Here is a 20583-nt window from a genome sequence, read left to right on the forward strand (position 1 = left end):
GCCAGGGCGGGGTGCAGCCCTGCCAAGCGGTGCCGGTGGAGGATTTTTCCTTCCCGGGCTTCCCCCACTTCCTCACTGAGCGCCCTTTCTCCTCTCTCCCCTAGATCGTCTCCAGCAAGAAGATCACTAGGCCTCTGCTGCTGCTGAATGACAAGCCTGCGGGCAAGGGCTTGATTACGGTACCAGTCCCCTCCCGGCTCTCCGCACCCCCTCCACCGCCATCCCACACCCTCCCCCATCAATGGGCCGCTTCCCTGGCAGATAATCACCAGCTTTGTTTGGAGTAAAAAGGCCCAACTTACAACTTAGCAACAGGTCTCTTAGCAACCGGCTGCTGGCTCCACAAATGATGCAGTGGGGGCTGACAAGCTGGGGAGGCCTCCAGAGCCCTGCCAGCAGCCCCCTCCCTGCACTGGCCCCTGCCTGCCCTCCCCTGGGGGTCGTTCAGAAGTGCCCTGCCCATCAGTGCCCTGCTTGTGGCTGCGACGCGCAATGATTCCGGCAATGCGCAATGATTCCGGCAATGCGCAACGACTGCCGCGATACGCAGTAATTCCGCTGGAGATGCACAGGCCCTTCGCCGGGATGAGCTCCTTGGTCCTCAAAGACTCCCAGAAGCCAGGGCCACCCCTGAGGCCCAGAGAGGAAGTTCCCTCGGGCAGCTGAGCTAGCGAGATCGTCCCCTGGTTGTCTGGCTGGCTTCTGAGCCCCACGTGATGCCTGGGGAGCTGGCCAGGCTGGAGGGAGAAGCCATGCCTTTGTGTGTTCCCGTGTGTTACTCCCCTGTCCTGGAACCTCACATGGCTCCCCACTGCCTGACCAACCCTTCGGTTCAAGGCTGTGAAGGACCCCTCAGACCCTGCCTGGCTCTCCTGCCTTGGTGTTTTTTTAATCTCCTTCACTTAAATGCCCTGCGTTCAAAGCAAACTGAATTCTTAGCATGTCCTGAACATACCTCAGGCTCTTACTCTGTTCCTGCCCCACGGATCACCACCTCCCAAACAACCTCCCCCAACCTCTTGGTTCCTAACTGGCCCATCTAAATGCCTTCCCAGGCCAGGTGCATGGCTTGCACCTGTAGTACTACTCCTTGGAAGGCTAAGGCAGGAGGATCCCTTAAGGCCAGGAGTTTGAGGCTGCAGTGGGTTATGATCATGCTACTGCCCTCCAGCCTGGGCAAGAGAGTGAAACCCCATCTCTGAATGAATGAATGAATGAATGAATGCCTTCACAAGGCAGCTTCCACCTAGAAGCCATCTCAGACAGACCCCACTCAGCTGGGTATGCCTCACCCCAGCATTTCTGGCAGTTCCACTCTAGGCCTCCATCCCGTCCCCTGGGAAATGGGGGTGATAATAGGACCTACCCTATAGGGTTGTTGAGCAAGTCCCAGTGGGAGGACAGCAGGGGAGAACGGGCAACATGGCTGGCCTCTGTCTGTGGGTCCAGAGGGCCGGATGCCTTGCGCTGGGTGAGGCCATCCTAGAGGCAGGAGAGAAGAGGAGGCCCCAGCGAAAGGCCCCAGCTCACTTGTGTTGCTGTGGGCAGCAGGGGAGGGAGAGAGGCCTACAGAGGGCCTCAGCAGTCTCGAAGTCGCCCAGCTAGGCCATCACTGGCTGGGCTGGGGTCAGGGGACCATAGCTGATGGGGAATGCATGGAGGACAGATGACCAATGTGAACTGATAGGACTCAGTTTCTCCCCTGGGCCTCAGTTTCCCTAGCTGTACAATGAAGTGGCTGTGATACTGACACCTTGGTGTTCTGAGGAAGCTGTGCTCTCTGTGGCTGCCGCAGGGGCAGGAGAAGGCCGGTCATGCTGCTCTCTGGGCCAGAACCTCTCCCCGGGACTCAAGACTACCCCTGGTGTCTGGTCCTTGCTTCATCTCTGCCCACCACCCCATGGGCCCTGCGGATTTGTGTAGATCCGCTTCCTGACTCCTCATCTCCAGATGGGTTATTTCCCGCATTTTCCAGAAGATGGAAACTGAGGTGTGGGGAAGACAAGAGATTTGTCCAAGGTCACCTGGCACTGCCCTTCCCTTCCCCCTCCTAGCCCTGGAGGATTGCTCCTGGGGCACCCTGTGCCATCCTGCCTGGCAGGAGGCTGGGGGAGTCTGAGGAGCCACTCATGTCCCTGGCCTTACAGATCGCTGCCCAGGAGCTGTCCGACAACCGCGTCATCACACTAAGCCTGGCGGGCAGGAGGCTGGACAAGAAGGTAAGGCAGGCAGAGGAAGGGCTCCCATTGGGAACAGTAGCCCCCACCAGCCCCAGGGCTGTGTGGCCTCATTCCGGGGCCTCGGGCCACCACCTCCATCACATTCTAGGGACTGGTCCAGCACAGGGCCCTCCTGGCCACTCCAGATTAGGACTCCTTCACCTCTGAGGTAGTGAGTGTTCCATCCCTTAGGGGTATTCAAAACACAGCTGGAAACCTGCTCATTGGGGCATCCCCATCTCACTTAGTGTAAGTACATTCCAAGGTCCTTACCCAATGGGACCCTGCCTGATGTGTCCCCAGTGCCCCGACTCTCCGACCTCACCCCTCCTCCCCGCACCTCACTCTGCTTCAGCCAAACCTAGCCCCTTGTCCGTGAATTAAACGAGACACTCTCCTCCCTCAGGAGCTTTGTACTTGCTGTTCCCTCTGCCTGGGACGCTCTCTTCCTTGAATTTTCTCACGGCACCCTCTCACCTCCATCAGGCCTTTGCTCCCACATCACCTCCTCAACGAGGCCTTCCCTGAAATTGGTCTTCAATTTCCCACCCCCTCCTTCTTGTCTCCTGAACACTATTACTGTCTAGCATACTTTCTTTCTTTTTTTTTTTTTTGAGACAGAGTCCTGCTCTGTTGCCCAGGCTGGAGTACAGTGGTGTGATCTCAGCTCACTGCAAGCTCCGCCTCCTGGGTTCACGCCATTCTCCTGCCTCAGCCTCCCGAGTAGCTGGGACTACAGGCGCCTGCCACCACGCCCAGCTAATTTTTTTTTTTTTTTGTACTTTTAGTAGAGACGGGGTTTCACTATGATAGCCAGGATGGTCTCGATCTCCTGACCTTGTGATCCGCCTACCTTGGCCTCCCGAAGTGCTGGGATTACAGGCGTAAGCCACCATGCCTGGCCCATACTTTCTTTACTTATTTTCTGTCTCCCTAACTTGAATATAACTTCTTTAAAGTAACAGTTGCCAGGTGCAGCGGCTCACACCTGTAATCCCAGCTACTTGGGAAGCTGAAGCAGGAGGATCACTTGAGGCCAGGAATTTGAGACCAACCTGGGCAATATAGTGAGACCCCATAGATGGATGGATGGATGGATGGATGGATGGATGGATGGATAGATAGATAGATAGAGTCACATACAAAAAGTAGCACTTTTTGAACCTTAAATGATTTTTTAAAGGCCATGATATTCCTTATGTCATGTGCAGGATAGTTTCAGTTTTTCACATTCCCAATAAAATAAACTTAAATGACACCCTGCTGGGAGCCTCACCCTACCTTGGGAATAGTCGCCCTCTTGAAGTCCTGGCCCATCTAAAATGCCGGAGTTCTGACTCACACAGGCTCTGAGTCTTGGAGGGTCTCTGAGCACAAGCTCTGACAGCCTCAGGGTGGGAGGTTTCTGCTGGGGGACCTGGTTGATCCCAGGGGGCTGCAGCTGCCCTGGGCCTCTTGCTGAGCCTTGCAGAGGCTAAGGGGAGGGGGCCAGGCTGACTCTGCCCACAGCTCCTATCCTGACACCTGGCTGGGGAGGCAGCAGGGCCACACCCCCATCTGCCTGAACCTAGCAGGGCTGTACCTCTCTCACCCGCATCCTCCCACTTCTCCCAGGACCTCTTTGGGAAGTCAGACCCCTTTCTGGAGTTTTATAAGCCAGGAGACGATGGCAAGTGGATGCTGGTCCACAGGACTGAGGTGGGTACGTGGGGGCCCAGGGATCTCTAAGCAGTGGGCCTGCAGTCCAGCCCCTCCACAGCTCTGAAAAAGGGAGGTGCGGTCACAGCCGCTCAGTGTGCAGGAAAACCCACAGTGGCACCTGAGGGACATGCTTCCTCCCGGCCACAGGGACGCTCATTTCTGTCTCTGGAAGTGTGGCTGTGGGTCTCCATTTTGTCACCCTGTCCCCATTGGGCTGACCCAACCCCAGAGCACTGCTGCCCAGGGCCTGAGCTCACAGCATCCCTCTCTGTCCCACAGGTGATCAAGTACACACTGGACCCTGTGTGGAAGCCATTCACAGTGCCCTTGGTGTCCCTGTGTGATGGGGACATGGAGAAGCCCATCCAGGTGAGGGGGCTCTGGGGACCCTTCTCCCCACCTTGCCAGCTCCAGCCTCCCAGTCTACCTGAGGCTCCCGGGGATGCCTTGTAGAAAGCTCTTTCTCATACAAGTGGAACGAACCCCCATCTTTGGAGGAGGGAGGACTGGAGACTGGGTCCTCATCCTGGATCTATCTGATGCCCTGAAGTACCCGGGCAGGGCCCCCACCTTTGAGCCCCTCTCTGAAACTCTCTTGCCCTCCCCAGAGGGCTGCAGAGCTGCTAGCTAGGGAAACACCTTGGAAATTATCAAATTTGGCATGATGAGGACAGTGATTACCAGTCTCTCTAAAAGCTCTCAGTCCTCTGGCTGAGTGCAGTGTCTCATGCCTGTAATCCCAGCACTTTGGGAGGCTGAGGCAGGTGGGTCACTGGAGGTCAGGAGTTCAAGACCAGCCTGGCCAACATGGGAAAACCCCATCTCTACTAAAAATACAAAAATTAGCCGAGCATGGCGATGCACGCCTGTAGTCCCAGCTACTCAGGAGCCTGAGGCAGGAGAATCACTTGAATGTGGGAGGCGGAGGTTGCAGAGCCCAGATTGAGCCACTGCACTCCAGCATGGGTAACAGAGCAAGATTCTGTCTCAAAAAAAAAAAAATAATAAGTTATAGGCCGGGCGTGGTGGCTCACGCCTATAATCCCAACACTTTGGGAGGCCAAGGTGGGTGGATCACGATGTCAGGAGATTGAGACCACCCTGGCCTCTCACGTGAGGCCTCTCACCCACCCTCTCACGGTCTTTAGTAGAGACCGTGAAACCCTGTCTCTACTAAAAATACAAAAAATTAGCCGGGCGTGGTGGCAGGCACCTGTAGTCCCAGCTGCTCGGGAGGCTGAGGCAGGAAAATGGCATGAACCCGGGAGGCGGAGCTTGCAGTGAGCCGAGATCGCGCCACTGCACTCCAGCCTGGACAACAGGGCGAGACTCCGTCTCAAAAAAAAAAAAAAAAAAAAATTATAAAATAAAATCAAATAAATAAAAAATAAAAGCTCTTGGTCCCCAGGGGCTGGGTCTGAGAGCAGATGGGACTGGGGAGACAGCTAGGTCAGGACAGAGATTCCCAAGTAGGATACCAGGAATCTTAGGTTCTAGTACTGGGTCTGCTACTGCTGCTGTGAGACTTTGGGCAGGTACCTCTCTTTCAGGGCCTCAGTTTACCCACCAGTGGGATGGGAACAATAATCCCTACCTTCCTCCTAGGAGGGCCATGGCAGCTCAGACAGCATATAAAGCTGTGATTTCTGTGCCCATCTCAGAAAAAAAATATGTCTAGAGAGGGCCCCAGGCCATAAGCTGGGTGGGTCACAACCCGAGATGGAGGGGGAGCCATTTGCCAGGTGTATCAGGAGTGGAGTTGCCTGCACTAGAGGGTACAGCCTCCATCAGTGGGGCAGACACACTTTCTCCTTTTCCCAGCAATCACAGAAGTCTTCCTGTAGGAGGCAGTTCAGGAGCTACCCAGGCCAGCTAGGCAGATGCTGAGGGGAGGCACTACCCAAACAGAAGACAGAGGGTTTGCTTGGGGAGTTGAGAGGGGCTGGAGAGCACCTCTTGGGGGACAGCTCTGGGGTGACCGTGCTGAACCCACCCCAGGTCATGTGCTACGACTATGACAATGACGGGGGCCATGACTTCATCGGCGAGTTCCAGACCTCAGTGTCACGGATGTGTGAGGCTCGAGACAGCGTCCCGGTGAGATGGGCACGTGTACTGTAACCCCAAGACCTCAGCAGGGCTGGGGGAAGGCTGAGATCCCCCTTCTGGCTGCATGACCTTGAGCAAGGCATTCAATCTAAGACTCAGTTTCTCCATCTGTCAATGGGGGCGGAGGATTTGGGTGGGGATTGAATGAGATGATGCAGGCGAAGTGCCCAGCATATAGTGAGCAGTCAGGAGCTATCCATTTAAGTCATTCCGTGATGTTGGGCCCTCAGCTGGACAGTTTGGGGGTGCGTTATCTGGGGAGGAGGAAGGCAGATGCTGATCCTGCTACCATTTTTGGGTGTGGACATCCCGGGAGGCTCCCTGGAGGAAGCATGCTGCCCCCATTGTCAAGCCTGTGGAAGGGATTCTAGGGCCAAGGAGGAGGATCTGTCTCCAAAGAAGCCCTGAGGTGAGTGTCTCTTTCTTCTGCGTTGCCCAGCTGGAGTTCGAGTGCATCAACCCCAAGAAGCAGAGGAAGAAGAAGAACTATAAAAACTCGGGCATCATCATCCTGCGATCCTGCAAGGTGAACCAGCGTGGGCAAGCACAAGCCAGGGGCCAGGTTTCAGGCCACACAGAAGGGACAGACAGAGCACTGGATCTGGAGCCAGCGAGGCCTGTGTTCAAATCCCGGCTCTGCCACATCCTGGCCCTATGGCCTTCTGAGCTTCACGTCACCAGGCCTCAGTCTCCTCATCTGTGGAATGGAGATATTAACGAGGCAGAGCATGTCCAGGGTTACTCTTCTCTCACATTCCTGTGTGGAGGCCAGGGAAGGCACGAGCTGACCTTCCAGGGCCTGTCCTGGTGGGAGAATTGTCATTGCGAGTTGCTGCCGCCCACGGTGGGCATGCAAGGGGCAGAGGACATTGGGTGGGGACACCCTGTCCTCTCTGGCATCAGCGTCACTGTGACTCCCATGGTACAGCCGGGGCCACTGAGGCCCAGAAAGGCAATGAAGTTCATGTCAGCAGTGGCCAGGCTGTGGGCGGGGGCCAGAAGACCTGGTGGGCAAATAACTGCTGGATCTGGCAGAACGTTAAGGAAGGCAGCCTGGGGCAGGAGAGCAAGAGACCTGGGCTCAGGGCCTGACAGCTCAGGAGTCTGGCCGCTGCTCTCCACCAGCGGGTGGATCCCAGACCCCAACCTTATTTGGAGCCTCGTCTGGCTAGGGTTTACACGAACATTCAGTGGTGTCGTGACAAAAAAGCACTCCGTTAAAGGTCAAGATGTCAGGTTGCAGCCTTGTGATGGATGGTCCTTGTTTCTGAAGTTTCCATCATTCACATCACTTTTCAGAATTTTTGGCACCTGCCTTACTTATTTTTTTGAATCAGTCTTTCTTCCCTGTATTATTGTTTTTTGTTTTTGTTTTTGAGACAGAGTCTCACTCTGTTGCCCAGGCTGGAGTGCAGTGGCGTGATCTCAGCTCACTGCAACCTCCGCCTTCCAGGTTCAAGGGATTCTCCTGCCTCAGCCTCCCGAATAGCTGGGATTACAGGTGCATGCCACCACGCCTGGCTAATTTTTGTGTTTTTAGTAGAGATGGGGTTTCACTATGTCGACCAGGCTGGTCTTGAACTCCTGACCTCAAGTGATTTGCCTGCCTTGGCCTCCCAAACTGCTAGGATTACAGGGATGAGCCACTATACCTAGCCTGTTTCTTTCTTTCTTTCTTTTTTTTAACTTAAATACATTTATTTAGAAAGAGATTATTAGAACTCTACCAAAATTAAAAGATCTGGCTTCTTTGCCAAAAAGAGACAAAGACCATCAAAACAAATATAGTCTTTTAACGGCTTGATCAACTTCTAGAGGAAGGCCTTGAGCTGGAGGCCTGCTCTTTCTCTTTGTTAAAAAGGTAGATTAATAAGGGCCAGGAGAAGGTAAGTACCTAACAGTGACAAATTGAGACACTCTGTGTCAGGTAACTGACACTGGGCCCTGGCACCCTGCCTGGAACCAGCATGTGTCTGTGTATCTGTGGGGTGTGGGGGTCTCTGTGAGTCCCCCACCCATTAGGAACCATTGCACTGAAGGCTTTGTTATAGAGAGATTTGGGTTTTGTTGTAATTAGATCAGGCTCATCAGCTTTTTTTGACCTCCTTGTCCCTACTGAGGTTGCAGGATATAGAGCAACAACTCCCCCATGGGGAGTGTGACCAAGTCAAGGGGACCCACTGACTCATCCGCTTTCTTCCAGATAAACCGAGACTACTCCTTCCTTGACTACATTCTGGGAGGCTGCCAGCTCATGTTCACCGTAAGGGTCTCCCGCCTGGCTCCCTCTGCACCCCCATCCCAGTGAGGGTCCTCCATGAAGACTTGGGCCACTAGTGCAGCCAGAGGGACTTAGGGTAGACTTCAGGAAGGACTTCCCTGGGGCAAGGAGTGTGTCCGGCCTAGTGAGGAGGGCATAAGTGGGCTGTCTGGTCCTGCTGGGTGTGCCTGAGTTGGGGCTTAACTACAGGTCAGAGCACAGCTGCACAGCTCTCAGTCTGGTGGCTACACTCCTTCTGTGGGTGGAGGAAAACGAATTCCTCCTCACTGGCCACAAGGCCTTCAGCGATCCCTGCCTCCTTCATCTGCAGCCTCCTTCCTCCTTGCTCACTGGGCTCTAACCACACTCTTCCTCTGTTTGCCCAACATGCCAAGCTTTGCTTCATCTTAGAACTTTGCATTTGCTGTTCCTTCTGCATTTGTTGTTCCCTCTGCCTGAAACACTTCCCCAGAACCTTTGCATGGCTGCCTACCTGCCATTTTTCAGGCCTGAGGAGGTAACGGAGGTCACCTTCCAGGGAGCCCTCTCTCCCTCAATGCCTTGCTGCTCCTCTGTCATGTCTTCCTATTTTCTTTCTTTTCTTTTCTTTTCTTTTTTTTTTTTTTTTTTTTTGAGACAGCGTCTCATTCTGTCACTTGGTCTAGAGTGCAGTGGCACGATCTCAGATCACTGCAGCCTCCACCTTCAGCTCTCAGTTGATCCTCCCACCTCAGCTTCCTGAGTAGCTGGGATTACAGGTGCATGCCATCATGCCCAGCTAATTTTTGCATTTTTTGTAGAGATGGGGTTTTGCTATGTTGCCCAGGCTGGTCTCAAACTCCTGGGCTCAAGCGATCTGCCCACCTTGGCCTCTCAAAGTGCTAGGATTACAGGCATGAGTCACTGGGCCTGGCCCTCACTATTTTCCTATTTTTTGGGCACTTGCCGCCCCGAGATTCATATGCATTTGTCGCTTCTCCCTGATCGTCGCACCCACTGGAATGTGAGTGCTTTTAAGTGTGGGCACTTTCTTTATTTTGCTTCCACTCCAACCCCAGCATATCACACAGTACCTGGCACATAGCAGGTGCTCCATCATTTCTCGTTGGAAGAATGAACTGCCACCTTGCCTGTGGCCTGGAGTCTTTGCCCCACAGACTCTGTGCCACTCATCCTGGCTTTACTTCCTCACCCCCAGGGAGCCTCAGGCCCAGAAGGGAGGAAGCTGCTGGGGTGCCACGCTCTGCCCACCTCCCCATGTTGTCTCACCATTCCCCATCACCACCCCTAGATCCTAATGGGAAATGGAGGGCATCGCAGGATGCCATGGAGTCAGAGGATTGGCCTTGCTGACTTCTGACCCTGCTGCCCACCACTGCCCCCTCCCCTGCACAGAGGCCAGGCCCTCCTGTTCCTCCTGCATGAGTTTGTTCATTCAGCGAACTCACACTGACTACCTTCTTTGTGCCGGGCTCTAGGCTGTGTCCCTGCAGGGGTCCCTCAAGGACTAAGACATGCTGCCCCTGACCTGGGGGAGTGACCCTCTAGCCATATGAGGATTTGGATGGTTGGCCTCTTCTCTCCTACCCCACAGCAACTGAGTTCCCATGTAGCCAAATCTTCCCCGGGGTCCTACTTCTAACCCTCCCCTGCTGGGCAGGGGTTGTTCTTGCCTACCCCTCTGTGCCCTTTCTCCAGGGATTGGGCTGGGATTCTCTGGGGCTGAGAGAGCAGGTAGAGCCCTAGTCCCTGCCTGCCCATCAGCCCCGAGTCCCTGTTAATAAGCACCTGCCTTGTCTGCTGTTCCCAGCCCTGGGCCAGGCTTCTCCAGAGTATGTGCTGCGGTGAGCTCCCAGCTGATCGGGGAGACGGGCACTGCTCTACCAGGCAACCCCAGGTCCCAGGCCCCTTGGTGGTCTGAGGGATAATGGAGAGATGGCTTGGGTTGGGGGTGAGGTTATCTGGGAAGGTTGCAGTGGAGCAGTGGCATCTGAGTTGGGCCTGGAAGATGGAGCAAAGTTAGATGGGAAGAAACGATAGCCTGGCTCTGCATGCAGAGCGAAGCTCATGAATAAATGCCTGCATATGGGAACAGATGAATGTGTGGGTAGGGATAGTAAGGAGAAAAAGGAATCTGGGACTGTACGTTAGTCTCTTATGTCATCACATCTAGGCAGTGGACTTTATGCTTGGGCAATAGAGAGCCACAGATGGCATTAGAGCAGAGGAGTGATACAATCAGACAGTTTCTAGGTTTCAGACCATCTTATTGTGGGGAGGGCTGGGAGCTGAGTGGGCTTCCCATGTCCCATCTACCTCTCCTATTCCCTGGGAGTGGGATAGGGTGCTGGGGCCTCTGGCCCCACTGAGTGGCCTTTTTCTCCACTCTGCAGGTTGGAATAGACTTTACAGCCTCCAACGGGAATCCCCTCGACCCTTCCTCTTTGCACTATATCAACCCTATGGGCACCAACGAATATCTGTCGGCCATCTGGGCTGTTGGGCAGATCATTCAGGACTACGACAGGTAAGGTTGGAGAGGGGCTCTGAAGGTCAGCTAGGGTTCCATCCAACCTGGGAAGCTCAGTGTATCAAAGCTAGAAGGGACCCAGAGATCATCAAATCTAGGAATGGACAGCAAATGGCATAGGTGCAGTTATTACCCATTCCCATACCCTTGGCAGACATTGCTAATCAATTGCTGAACTCTAACCTGCCAAGCACCGATTCAAACTGGGATCATTTTCTACACAGTACACCAAGTAGCCAGTAAGAAAATGAATCATGATGGAAGATTAAACTCGTTCATTATTGCTGCATCCTCTCCTTTTAGAGCTGGGGAATGGGAGGCCTGGGGTGGGAGTGGAAAATTTGTTCCAGGTCCCGCAGATCATGGGACCAAAGGCCAGCCATTCTGGTTCCTGGGCCTGGCGCCTAGTTCCCTAATGGTCTCGCTTCTATTGGGAACTTCTGAGGAGCAGCTAGCATGCATGGACCCTCCTCCCATGACCTTGCTTCCTGGGGACCTTTGGGTCGGGCTGGGTACCATGGAAAGTCAGTGAAGGGAAGCTGTGTGAAAGTGTGGCAGGTGTGGCTACCAACAGGATATGACATCACTGTCACAGATGGTGCTGATTGGGAGCTCCAGGTCAGAGGATGGAATGACCAGGAGGCTGACACATTGGGAACAGGGGAGGAAGAAGCAGGTGCCAGAGATTTGGCAGGAAAGACAGCAGGCTCAGGAGCCCTGTGTGGACTTGGCCTCCTAGAGAGGGGCAGCCAGGGACCTGTACAACATGCAGAGCAAGGGAGGTGGAAGTCATCATCAGCATGGTTGGGTGGAGTCCCAGGTGTCCAGCTGCCCATTCAGCCCATCACCGAGCTGTCTAATGGGCATTAAGACTTAGCATGGCCCCAGTGAGCTCTAGATGCCTGGCTGAGCCACCATCACTTCCTGCCCAGATCATTTCATTAGCTTCCTCATCAGTCTCCCTGCTTCTGCCCTGGCCCCCAGCTGTGTGTCCCCTCCACAGCAGCCAAAGGGATCCTTAGTAGATGTCTGTTGAGTGCACGTACAAATGAAATGTGGTCCCTGTCCTCAGGGAGTTCTCACTTAAAGAGGAAGATAAGGAAGAAATCGTCGGAGTTCTGAGAGACCAGTTTACATGTGAAGCAGGAGCTATGGGAGCACAAAAAGAGAGGCATTTTAGGGTATCAGGGAAATCTACAGAGCGAAGGGGCCATTTTGATTGGGCCTTAGAGGATGAGTAGGAGTTTGCTAGGGGAAACAGATTAGGGAGAGATGTTACAGATGGGGGCACAGCAGCATTGAAGTTGGAATGTGAAGGTACCCTATGTGTTTGGGGAATAGCAAGTGGCCAGTGGCCAGGGCTAGGGGAGTGGGGTGTGAAGGGGCATGGGTGGAAGGAGATAAGACTAGGCTCTGGGACTGGATGACACAGGACCTTGAATGCCACAGGAGGATTCTCATATTAGTAGAGTTTTCCCCAGCTATGAGCAGGAGGCTGAGAGACAGCCGGTACATTCATTCTACTTCCATCTTGACCTCTTGACCTTGGTTTAGTGGCTGGCTGAAGTCTCAGTTTGAGAAGAATCTAGAAGCTGCGCCCAGGCCCATTGGTTAGAAGTACCATTGTTGTGTCTGCCACAGGTATAGATGTGGTCAGGCCACATGTTCACCAGGTCCCCGGAGGTGGGTTGGGCTCATTAGGTAGATGATCCTAACAGCTTTTTCTAGAGGTGGTGAGCTCCTCCTTTCTGTCTTTGGAAGTGTATGAGGCAGAGTGGGCCCAGCCCTGGGCAGAGGGTCGGGTGGTGTCCTCAGGTGTCTTACAGTGTGCTTCTCTTCTCTCTCTGATTAGTGATAAGATGTTTCCAGCTCTGGGATTCGGGGCCCAGTTACCCCCAGACTGGAAGGTGAGTGAAACCGGAGTTAGTTTCCTTTTGGTTGAGATGGGGTTTGTGTGTGTGGCCTCTCGGGGATCAGCTCTGGAAAGGTCTTGGGCTGGGGCCCTGTTGCCGTGCCTTCCCTGTGTTCACCCCAGGCCACGCTCATTTCTCAAGCCTGATCCTTGGGCAGGCACTGAGGCTGTAACGGGGCAGCACGTTATGTTCTCTGTTCATGAAACCCATGTGGAGTGGGGAAGACAGATAGGATTGCCAGATGTCGCAAATCAAAATACAAGACACCCAGTTAAGTTTGAATTTCAGATAAACAATGTTTATTTTTATGTGTTTATTTTTATTTATTTATTTAGAGACAGAGTCTTGCTCTGTTGCCCAGGCTGGAGTGCAGTGGCACAATCTCCACTTACAGCAACCTCTGCCTCCCAGGTTCAAACAATTCTCCTGCCTCAGCCTCCCGAGTAGCTGGGATTACAGGTGCCCACCACCACCCCACAGCTAACTTTTGTATTTTTAGTAGAGAGTTTTACCATGTTGACCAGGCTGGTCTCAAACTCCCGACCTCAGGTGATCCACCGGCCTCAGCCTCCCGAAGTGCTAGGATTACAGGCCTGAGCCACTGTGCCCAGTGCAGATAAACAATTTTTAAAGTATAAGTATGTCCTGAATATTTCATGGGACATACTTATACTTAAATCATCCATTGTTTATCTGAAATTCAAGGTTTTGTATGGATCTAGGGGTACAAGTATAGTTGTATTACGAGGATGTATTGTGTGAAATATGGACTTTTAGTGTATTCATCACCTAAATAATGTACATTGTACCCAGTAGGTGGCATTTCATCCGTCACCCCTCCATCCTCCCGCTGTGTGGAGTCCTCAGTGTCTGTTATTCCCCTCTGTGTGTCTGTTCTGTGTGCACCCATTGTTTAGCTCCGTCTTATAAGGGAGAACATGCAGTTTTTTGTTTTCTGTTTCTGAGTCATAGTGGGCATCCTGTATTCTATATGGCAACACTAAAGACAGGTAGTGTCATCGGTGCTGAGGTGGGGGCACCGTAGGCCTGTGGGGAGCCGAGGAGGTAACCCAACCCAGCTTGGGGCCATCAGGCTTCCTGGAGGGGGCAAGCTCTAAGCCAAGAGGGGAAAGGGAAGTAGCAGAGTGACTAGAGGTGGCAGTGGGGCAGGGGGAACCTTCAGGGCAGAGAACAGACTGTGCGAAGGCTGCAGGACGAGCTGGAGGAACTGGCAGAGGTGGGTGATAGACCCTCCATTGGAGGTGAGCAGGGTGGAGACAGATGTGGGCATTAAAGGGCCACGGGGACCCCTGCAGGGACCACATAGGGGCTCATCAGCAGATTGGCATTTCTAAAGGCCTCTCCTGGCTGCTGAGTGGGGCGTGGCTAGGGCAAGAGTGGGCAGAGTGGAGGGTGGAGAGAAGGGGCGAAGGCAAGGAAACTCAGGGCAGAGGCCAGGACTTTCTGTGTGACCAAGTGAGTGTGGGCCGAAGAGGTCACCAAGATTTCCAACTGGGCACTGAGGCGGGGGTGGTGCTGCTTACTGAGATGAGGAACGGGGTGGGTGCTAGGCTCAGCAGGGGAGATGGTAAGGTGGGAGTCCCAGGAGAAAGGTGGATGATGGCTGGGCACAGTGGCTCACGCCTATAATCCCAGCACTTTGGGACGCTGAGGCAGACGGATCATTTGAGGTCAGAGAGTTTGAGATCTTCCTGGCCAGCATGGCAAAACCCCGTCTCTACTAAAAATACAAAAATTAGCCCAGCGTGGTGGCACATGCCTGTAATCCCAGCTACTTGGGAGGCTGAAGCAGGAGAATCACTTGAACTCGGGAGGCAGTGGTTGCAGTGAGCCGAGATCGTGCCACTGCACTCCAGCCTGGGCAACAGAGTGAGACCCTGTTACAAAAAAAAAAAAAAAAAAAAAAAGATAAGTGGTTGATGGGTCAATGGGTTTGGGCTCTGGGGAGACAGAGAGAGACCTGGCCACCTGGGCCAGGACCCATGGTGCCACCTCTGGGAGGATAAGATTCCTAGGGAGACAGGTGGAGTGAGAAACAGCCACATGAGGCGGGGTGCAGTGGCTCACACCTGTAATTTCATGCTTTGGGAGGCCAAGGCAGGAGGATTGCTTGAGCCAGGAGTTCAAGACCAGTCTGGGCAACACAGTGAGACCCTGGCTTTACAAAATTTAAAAGTTGGCTGGGTGCAGTGGCTCACACTTATAATCCTAGCACTTTGGGAGGCTGAGGAGGGTGGATCACAAGGTGAGGAGTTCGAGACCAGCCTGGCCAACATGGTGAAACCCCGTCTCTACTAAAAATACAAAAATTAGCTAGGTGTGGTGGCGGGAGTCTGTAATCCCAGCTACTCGGGAGGCTGAGGCAGGAAGATCCCTGGAGCCCAGTGAGCTATAAGTGCACTGCACTCCAGCCTGGGTGACAGAGTGAGACTCTGTCTCTAAAAAATTAATTAATTAATTAATTAAAATAAAAAAAGAAACAGCTGCATGAGAGAGCCAGGCAGATGAAGCGGAGACTGAGCCCGGGGGCAGAGCAGGGAGGAAGTGAAGGAGGGAGGGGCAGAAAGCAAACCCATAAGTAGCAGCATTTATTGGGCCCTTAGAATGTTCTAGATACCACTCTGCCTGCTTTACCAGTTTCAACTAATTCTCACCAAAGCCAATGAGGTAGGCCCTGTTATGAACCCATTTTGATCGTTGAGGAAGCCAAGCAGTCAGGGCTCGGGGAGGAGGGAGTGGGGTTGGAGGCTGCCCCTGGGCCTGGTGAGGTAAGGCTGAGAAGAGACCGTCCGTTTCACTGACCATGGCTGGGGCCAATATGGCAGAGACAAGACGGGGAGGGGAGAAGGGCATGGAGACATCAGCCAGTGTGGCAGTCAGCCAGCGTGGAAGTCACCTGGCTGTGAGGGAGGGGAAGGGGCAGGTCAAGCAGGTCTAAAGGCTGAGGAGGAGCCAGGAGAGGCGTGGAGGTGAATTGAAGCGGGGGTCCCTGAGGTGTGGTTGTGGGTAGTCCTGGGGCAGGAGGCGGGGGCTCCTCATAGAACCACGGGCACCAGGGGAGGGGTGGTTTGGTGGCTCAGAGATGGAGACGTCAATGAGGGCAGAAGCTGTGATGCTGGGGAGTCGCTGCGGATGGGCAGGGAATGCTGTCCCATTTTACAGGGCAATAAACTGAGGCTTGGAGCCTCAAAATGACTTGCCCAAGGCCATGTTCACCAACTGGGCAGATGGACTCTAAAGTTTCTTCTCAGACTCTGTTGCCTCCCCATGAGAAGCCTGTGGGGTGTGAGGCCAGAGAGCTCCTAAGTCTGCACATGGGTCTCGCTCGGCCAGTGCCCCTTCTTGTCTGCCCTGCCGTGCCGCATTGCTGTTTCCAGAATGAATTTTTGCCTCCTATCCTCTCTGGTCCTCTCTGGGGAGGATGATTTTCACCTAGAATTTCGGGGAGTGGCCCAAGGGCCAGGGCAGGAGATGTGGGTGTCCTGGCTCCCTGTGGTGTGAGGCTACGCCTCAGATGGGACCAAAGCTGGGCCACAGTGATGCCATTCGGGGGGCAGGGCGAGCTGGTGCGGCTGGGCCCAGCACGAGCCCGTTGCTAGGACACCAGCCAGCTTTCAAAGAACTGAATGAGATGTTTTCTTGAGCAAAAGCCTCCTTGTAAATGTCACAGGGCGATGCTGGGGAGGCCAGGGTTTGGCCAGGCTGGAGTGCCCGGCGGTGCCAAGAAAGATGCTGCGTCCAGGCTAGGAAAGGACAGATGCTGTGTCCCACCTCCCCCTGCCATGGGAGCTGCCAGGCCTGGCCCCTCCTGGCCCCTCACCCTCTCTCGCATTCTGACTCGCCTCACTCCTGCTGCCTGAAGCTCCTTCATTCACTCCCACCTCAGGGCCTTTGCACATGGCCTTCACTCAGCCCGCTGCTCCCTCTCCTGGGCTCCTGCCACCGATTTTCACCTAGAATTTCGGGGAGTGGCCTGCCCTCTGGGAGCCATGCTCACACTCACATGGGGGCCCTTCTTCCTGCCCAGAGCCCTGCCCTCATGGAACTCTGTGACTTGTTTGTGATTGCCTGGGGAAGGCACTGGGTTTCTTTCTGCCTGCATCCCAGCACCTGACCTGCAGTGTGCAGTGCCATTGTTTGTTGACAGAATGAATTTGGGACCCAGCCCAAATTTAGGACCCCAGGCCTGAGCAAACAGAGGGGTTGGTTCTCTGAGGGTGGGAAGCTAGAAGGAGCCAGAAGGAGCACGCAAACAGGCTGCCTGCCTTTGAGACCTCAGTTTCTCCCTGAGGGTGGCCCAGATGATCCCAGAGAGAACTCCTGCCCCAGAGAGTGGCTGAGGGTCTCAGGACGCGTTTCCCTTTGGAGATGGCATGAGGTCTTGGCCCTTCAACGTGAGCAGAGTTACTCAGATGAGGAACGGGATCTGGGCAGAAGGCACAGTCTGTGCAAAGGTCTGGGAGGAGGGGGAGCATACTCTGCAGGTGGGGAAACTGAGGCTTAGAGAGGACAGTCACTCTGAGATCCCTTGGGCTTTCTCCATGCCCCACCCCCTGCCTCTACGGCCTGCCTCAGCCAGGGCCACAGGGAACTGAGCCTGAAGTAACTCCCTGACCTCAAGGCTGAGCCAGGCCAGGTTGGGTGAACAGGGCCATTGGCTGTCAGAAGGCAATAGGGATTCCCAGGACAAAGGCCTGTGGCTAGCAGCCAGTCCCCAGGGGCCCCTCATCAGCTTCTGTGGCCTCCAGGAACTTGTCCTGTTTATGACTTTTCTCAGGCAAACCAGGGCAACCAGTATGGGAGGGGCTGAGCTGCCACTCCTGGTAGCATGGACACTTGTCCCCAGGCCCCACTGTGTGACCTGGGCACTCCCTGACCCTCTGGGAACCTCACTCTTTCCAGCTATGAAATGGAGTTGCTGGAGGAGACAACCTCTGGGGCCTCTGGGGCAGATGGACAACCTTCCACAGCCCCCCTGACCGCAAGGCTGGGCCCTCCCCAAATAAAGAGGGGGGAAGAGTGGGGATGAAGAGTGGGGGGCCCGAGAAGGCAAAATATTCCTCCACCCCTATCAGCAGGGGGCTTTCCCACTGTGGTCTCCAAAATCTCCTAAAATCTGATTTTTCAGGAAGACTTTGGCCCAAGGGAGGCCTGTTTCCCTGGCAACCATTTTCTCTCTCAGCCCCTCCATACAAGCCCCCCTCGTAATCTCTATAGAGGCTCAGGAAGTCTCCATGGCAACAGGGACCTCCAGCCCCCAAACCTGGAGCCCAGACTGGGGACAGGGTGAAGTGGGCCCTGGACAGGGACAGGACCCAAGAGGGACACCAGGGGACTGGCTGTGTGCCGGGCGCCTAAAGCAGACAGCAAAGAACAGAAAATCCCATTGCCTGAAACAGGGAGGAGTCCTCCCACCGCCTCCCCTCCCCTGGGCTGCCACGGAGGCCAGACTGAACCCCACTGCTGGGTCCCTGCCCTCTCCCCCAGGAGTAAGACCAACTCCCACCCCCAGGGGAGGGGAGGGCACTGGGTCTCAGGCCTGTTCGACTGTGTGGCTCTGGTGCCTGGCTTCCCTTTTCTGGGCCTCGGTTTGTTTATTTGTAAAATGGGGACGCTGGATGCAGGAGAGCCTCCCAGTACCCCCGTCGTCATGTCTTGGAGCTGAAGGGTCTGTCTGGGATTGTCTGTGCCCAGACAAAAGCCCTCCTCCTGCAGCTGAGGACCAGGGAGGTGGTCGCTTTGCCCTGGGCACCCCTCCACCCTCCTCATTGAAAATCTCTGGGGGAGGAACGCCTTTGGAGGTTAACGTGAGCTCTGGGAGCAGCCTGACCTCAGTTCAAGTCCCAGCTCTGCCCGCCAGGAAATGTGGGAAAATTCTAGTCCACTCTGTGTCTCAGTTTTGTCATCCATAAGATGAGGTGATAACAGCTGCCCTTCCATTGGGGTGTTGTGAGGAAGGAGTAAGGGGATTCCTGCACAGCAGTGAATGTGGATGTGGTACGTGGTAGGAAGGGGGCTGAGGGGGATTTGGGGCTGTGGGGCTGCAGGGGAGGGAAGAAAGGAGGGGCTGTCCCCCATCTGAGCTCTGCAGCGTCTCCCGAGGCCCTGGGTTCTGCAGGCACTGCAGTCTCACCCACAGCCCTGAACGGGGCCAGTTATGAGTCCTTCTATACCCCGAAGCCATGTGAGCAGCAGCAGCCGGATGTGATGGGTGCAGCAGTGTCCCGGAGTGTCCGGGTCAGTCTCTGATGATCCTCTGGGGCTGGGTGCTGGGCCTGGAGGCAGAGAAGCAGGATGAGTCCCTAGGGAGCCTATGATAGCCCCATCTGATCCCCTTGCAGCCCCCTTACACTCCCTGATCGCCAGGTCAGCTCTGAGTGGGCTGTCAGCTCACCCCCGTTTGGCTGTCTGGCGCAAGGCGGGCTCCCCTCTAAGCCCCTTTGCTTACTGTTAAGGTAGGAAAAGCCTCTGAAGCCCAGAGAAGCGGTGCTCTAGTTGTGGAGCCCACATCCAGCAGTAGCAGTGATGAGGGAGCATCCTGGAACCCTGGCCCACAGGGAAATCCCTGTCCCATCCGGGACTCTTAGAGGACTGATGGGGCATAGGCAGCCCCAGTCCCCAGAAGAGCCCAGGGTGACCTGCCAGGGTCTCAGTTTCCTCCACTATGAGGAGAGGGTGGTTGGGCCTCTCTGTGGGTCACACCCAGCAGTGGAGGTGAAAAGCAGATGTGGGGGGTATCAGTGGCCTAGAGGAGGGTAGGGGTGGGGGTTATGAGCCGGCGCTCTCAAAGGGAGCCTTGGCCTGGCAGTGGGTGGTGGCCTGGGTCTGGGTTTGGGGGCGGGAGGCTGCAGCTCAGCGTTTTCTCTGCGTTTCAGGTCTCCCATGAGTTTGCCATCAACTTCAACCCCACCAACCCCTTCTGCTCAGGTGAGTGTCAGACCCACCTGCAGCTGCCCTGTGTTTGCTACGGGCCTGGCCAGCTCCCTGGGTGGAGGGAGGGCAGAGGACAGGTTTTCATTTCTTTTTCCTTTCCCCTCCCCCTTACTGTTGCTCAGAGTGACAGAGGGGAAGAGCTGCAGTTTGGAGTCAGATAGTCCTGGATTCAAGGCCAGCTGCTGCCCTTCCTAGCTGTGGGACCTTGGAAAGGTCACTGTACCTCTTGGGCCTTTGCCTCCTTACCTGCTCCAGGATAACTATGACAGCTGCTCTTCTCACTTTACTGGGTGGTTCCGTGAGAATTACAGGAAACCACTGACAGGAAGTCCTGTGTAAACCAGGAGGAGGTGAGGGTGGCACCAGACACACCTGCTTTCACCTCCTTCCCACCCGCCCCCTTGCTGGGAAGGCCAGCCCTGCTCTGGGAGTACTTGGCGGGGGATCAGGGGGAGGCAGGGGCTGGGAAGTGAGTATGGTGTCTGTGTTCATCCCCACCTCTGGGCCTAAGAGGATTTCTGAGCCTCCTAGGGACAGTTAAGAAACTATTAGAGGCCGGATGCTGTGGCTCATGCCTGTAATCCCAGCACTTTGGGAAGCTGAGGCAAGAGGAGCACTTGAGCCTAGGAGTTCAAGACCAGCCTGGGCAATAGAGGGAGACCCCATTTCTACAAATTAAAAAAATTACCCAGGCATGGTGGCATATGCCTGTGGTCCCAGCTACTCAGGAAGCTGAGGTGGGAGGAAAGAAAGAGAGAGATGGGGAGGGGAAGGGAGGGTCACACCTTTAATCCCAGCACTTTGGAAGGCCGAGGTGGGTAGATCAGAGGTCAGGAGTTCAAGACCAGCCTGGCCAAGATTGTGAAACCCCGTCTGTACTAAAACTACAAAAATTAG

At 54.8% G+C, this 20583-nt stretch overlaps 1 protein-coding gene across 1 annotated transcript in view; it reads left to right on the forward strand.

Moving 5' to 3' along the window:
- CPNE2 (copine 2) overlaps nt 1-20583 on the forward strand; it is a 55816-nt gene that overhangs the window by 23024 nt on the left and 12209 nt on the right. The window contains exons 4-13 of the mRNA XM_034940236.4: nt 105-179; nt 2148-2219; nt 3834-3917; nt 4200-4289; nt 5919-6017; nt 6469-6555; nt 8233-8292; nt 10683-10816; nt 12672-12726; nt 19629-19680. Coding sequence (XP_034796127.1) covers nt 105-179; nt 2148-2219; nt 3834-3917; nt 4200-4289; nt 5919-6017; nt 6469-6555; nt 8233-8292; nt 10683-10816; nt 12672-12726; nt 19629-19680 — 808 coding nt within the window. The remainder of the gene's footprint in view (nt 1-104; nt 180-2147; nt 2220-3833; nt 3918-4199; nt 4290-5918; nt 6018-6468; nt 6556-8232; nt 8293-10682; nt 10817-12671; nt 12727-19628; nt 19681-20583) is intronic.

The sequence above is a fragment of the Pan paniscus genome, chromosome 18, assembly GCF_029289425.2.
Source record: "Pan paniscus chromosome 18, NHGRI_mPanPan1-v2.0_pri, whole genome shotgun sequence".
NCBI classification, from domain to species: domain Eukaryota; kingdom Metazoa; phylum Chordata; class Mammalia; order Primates; family Hominidae; genus Pan; species Pan paniscus.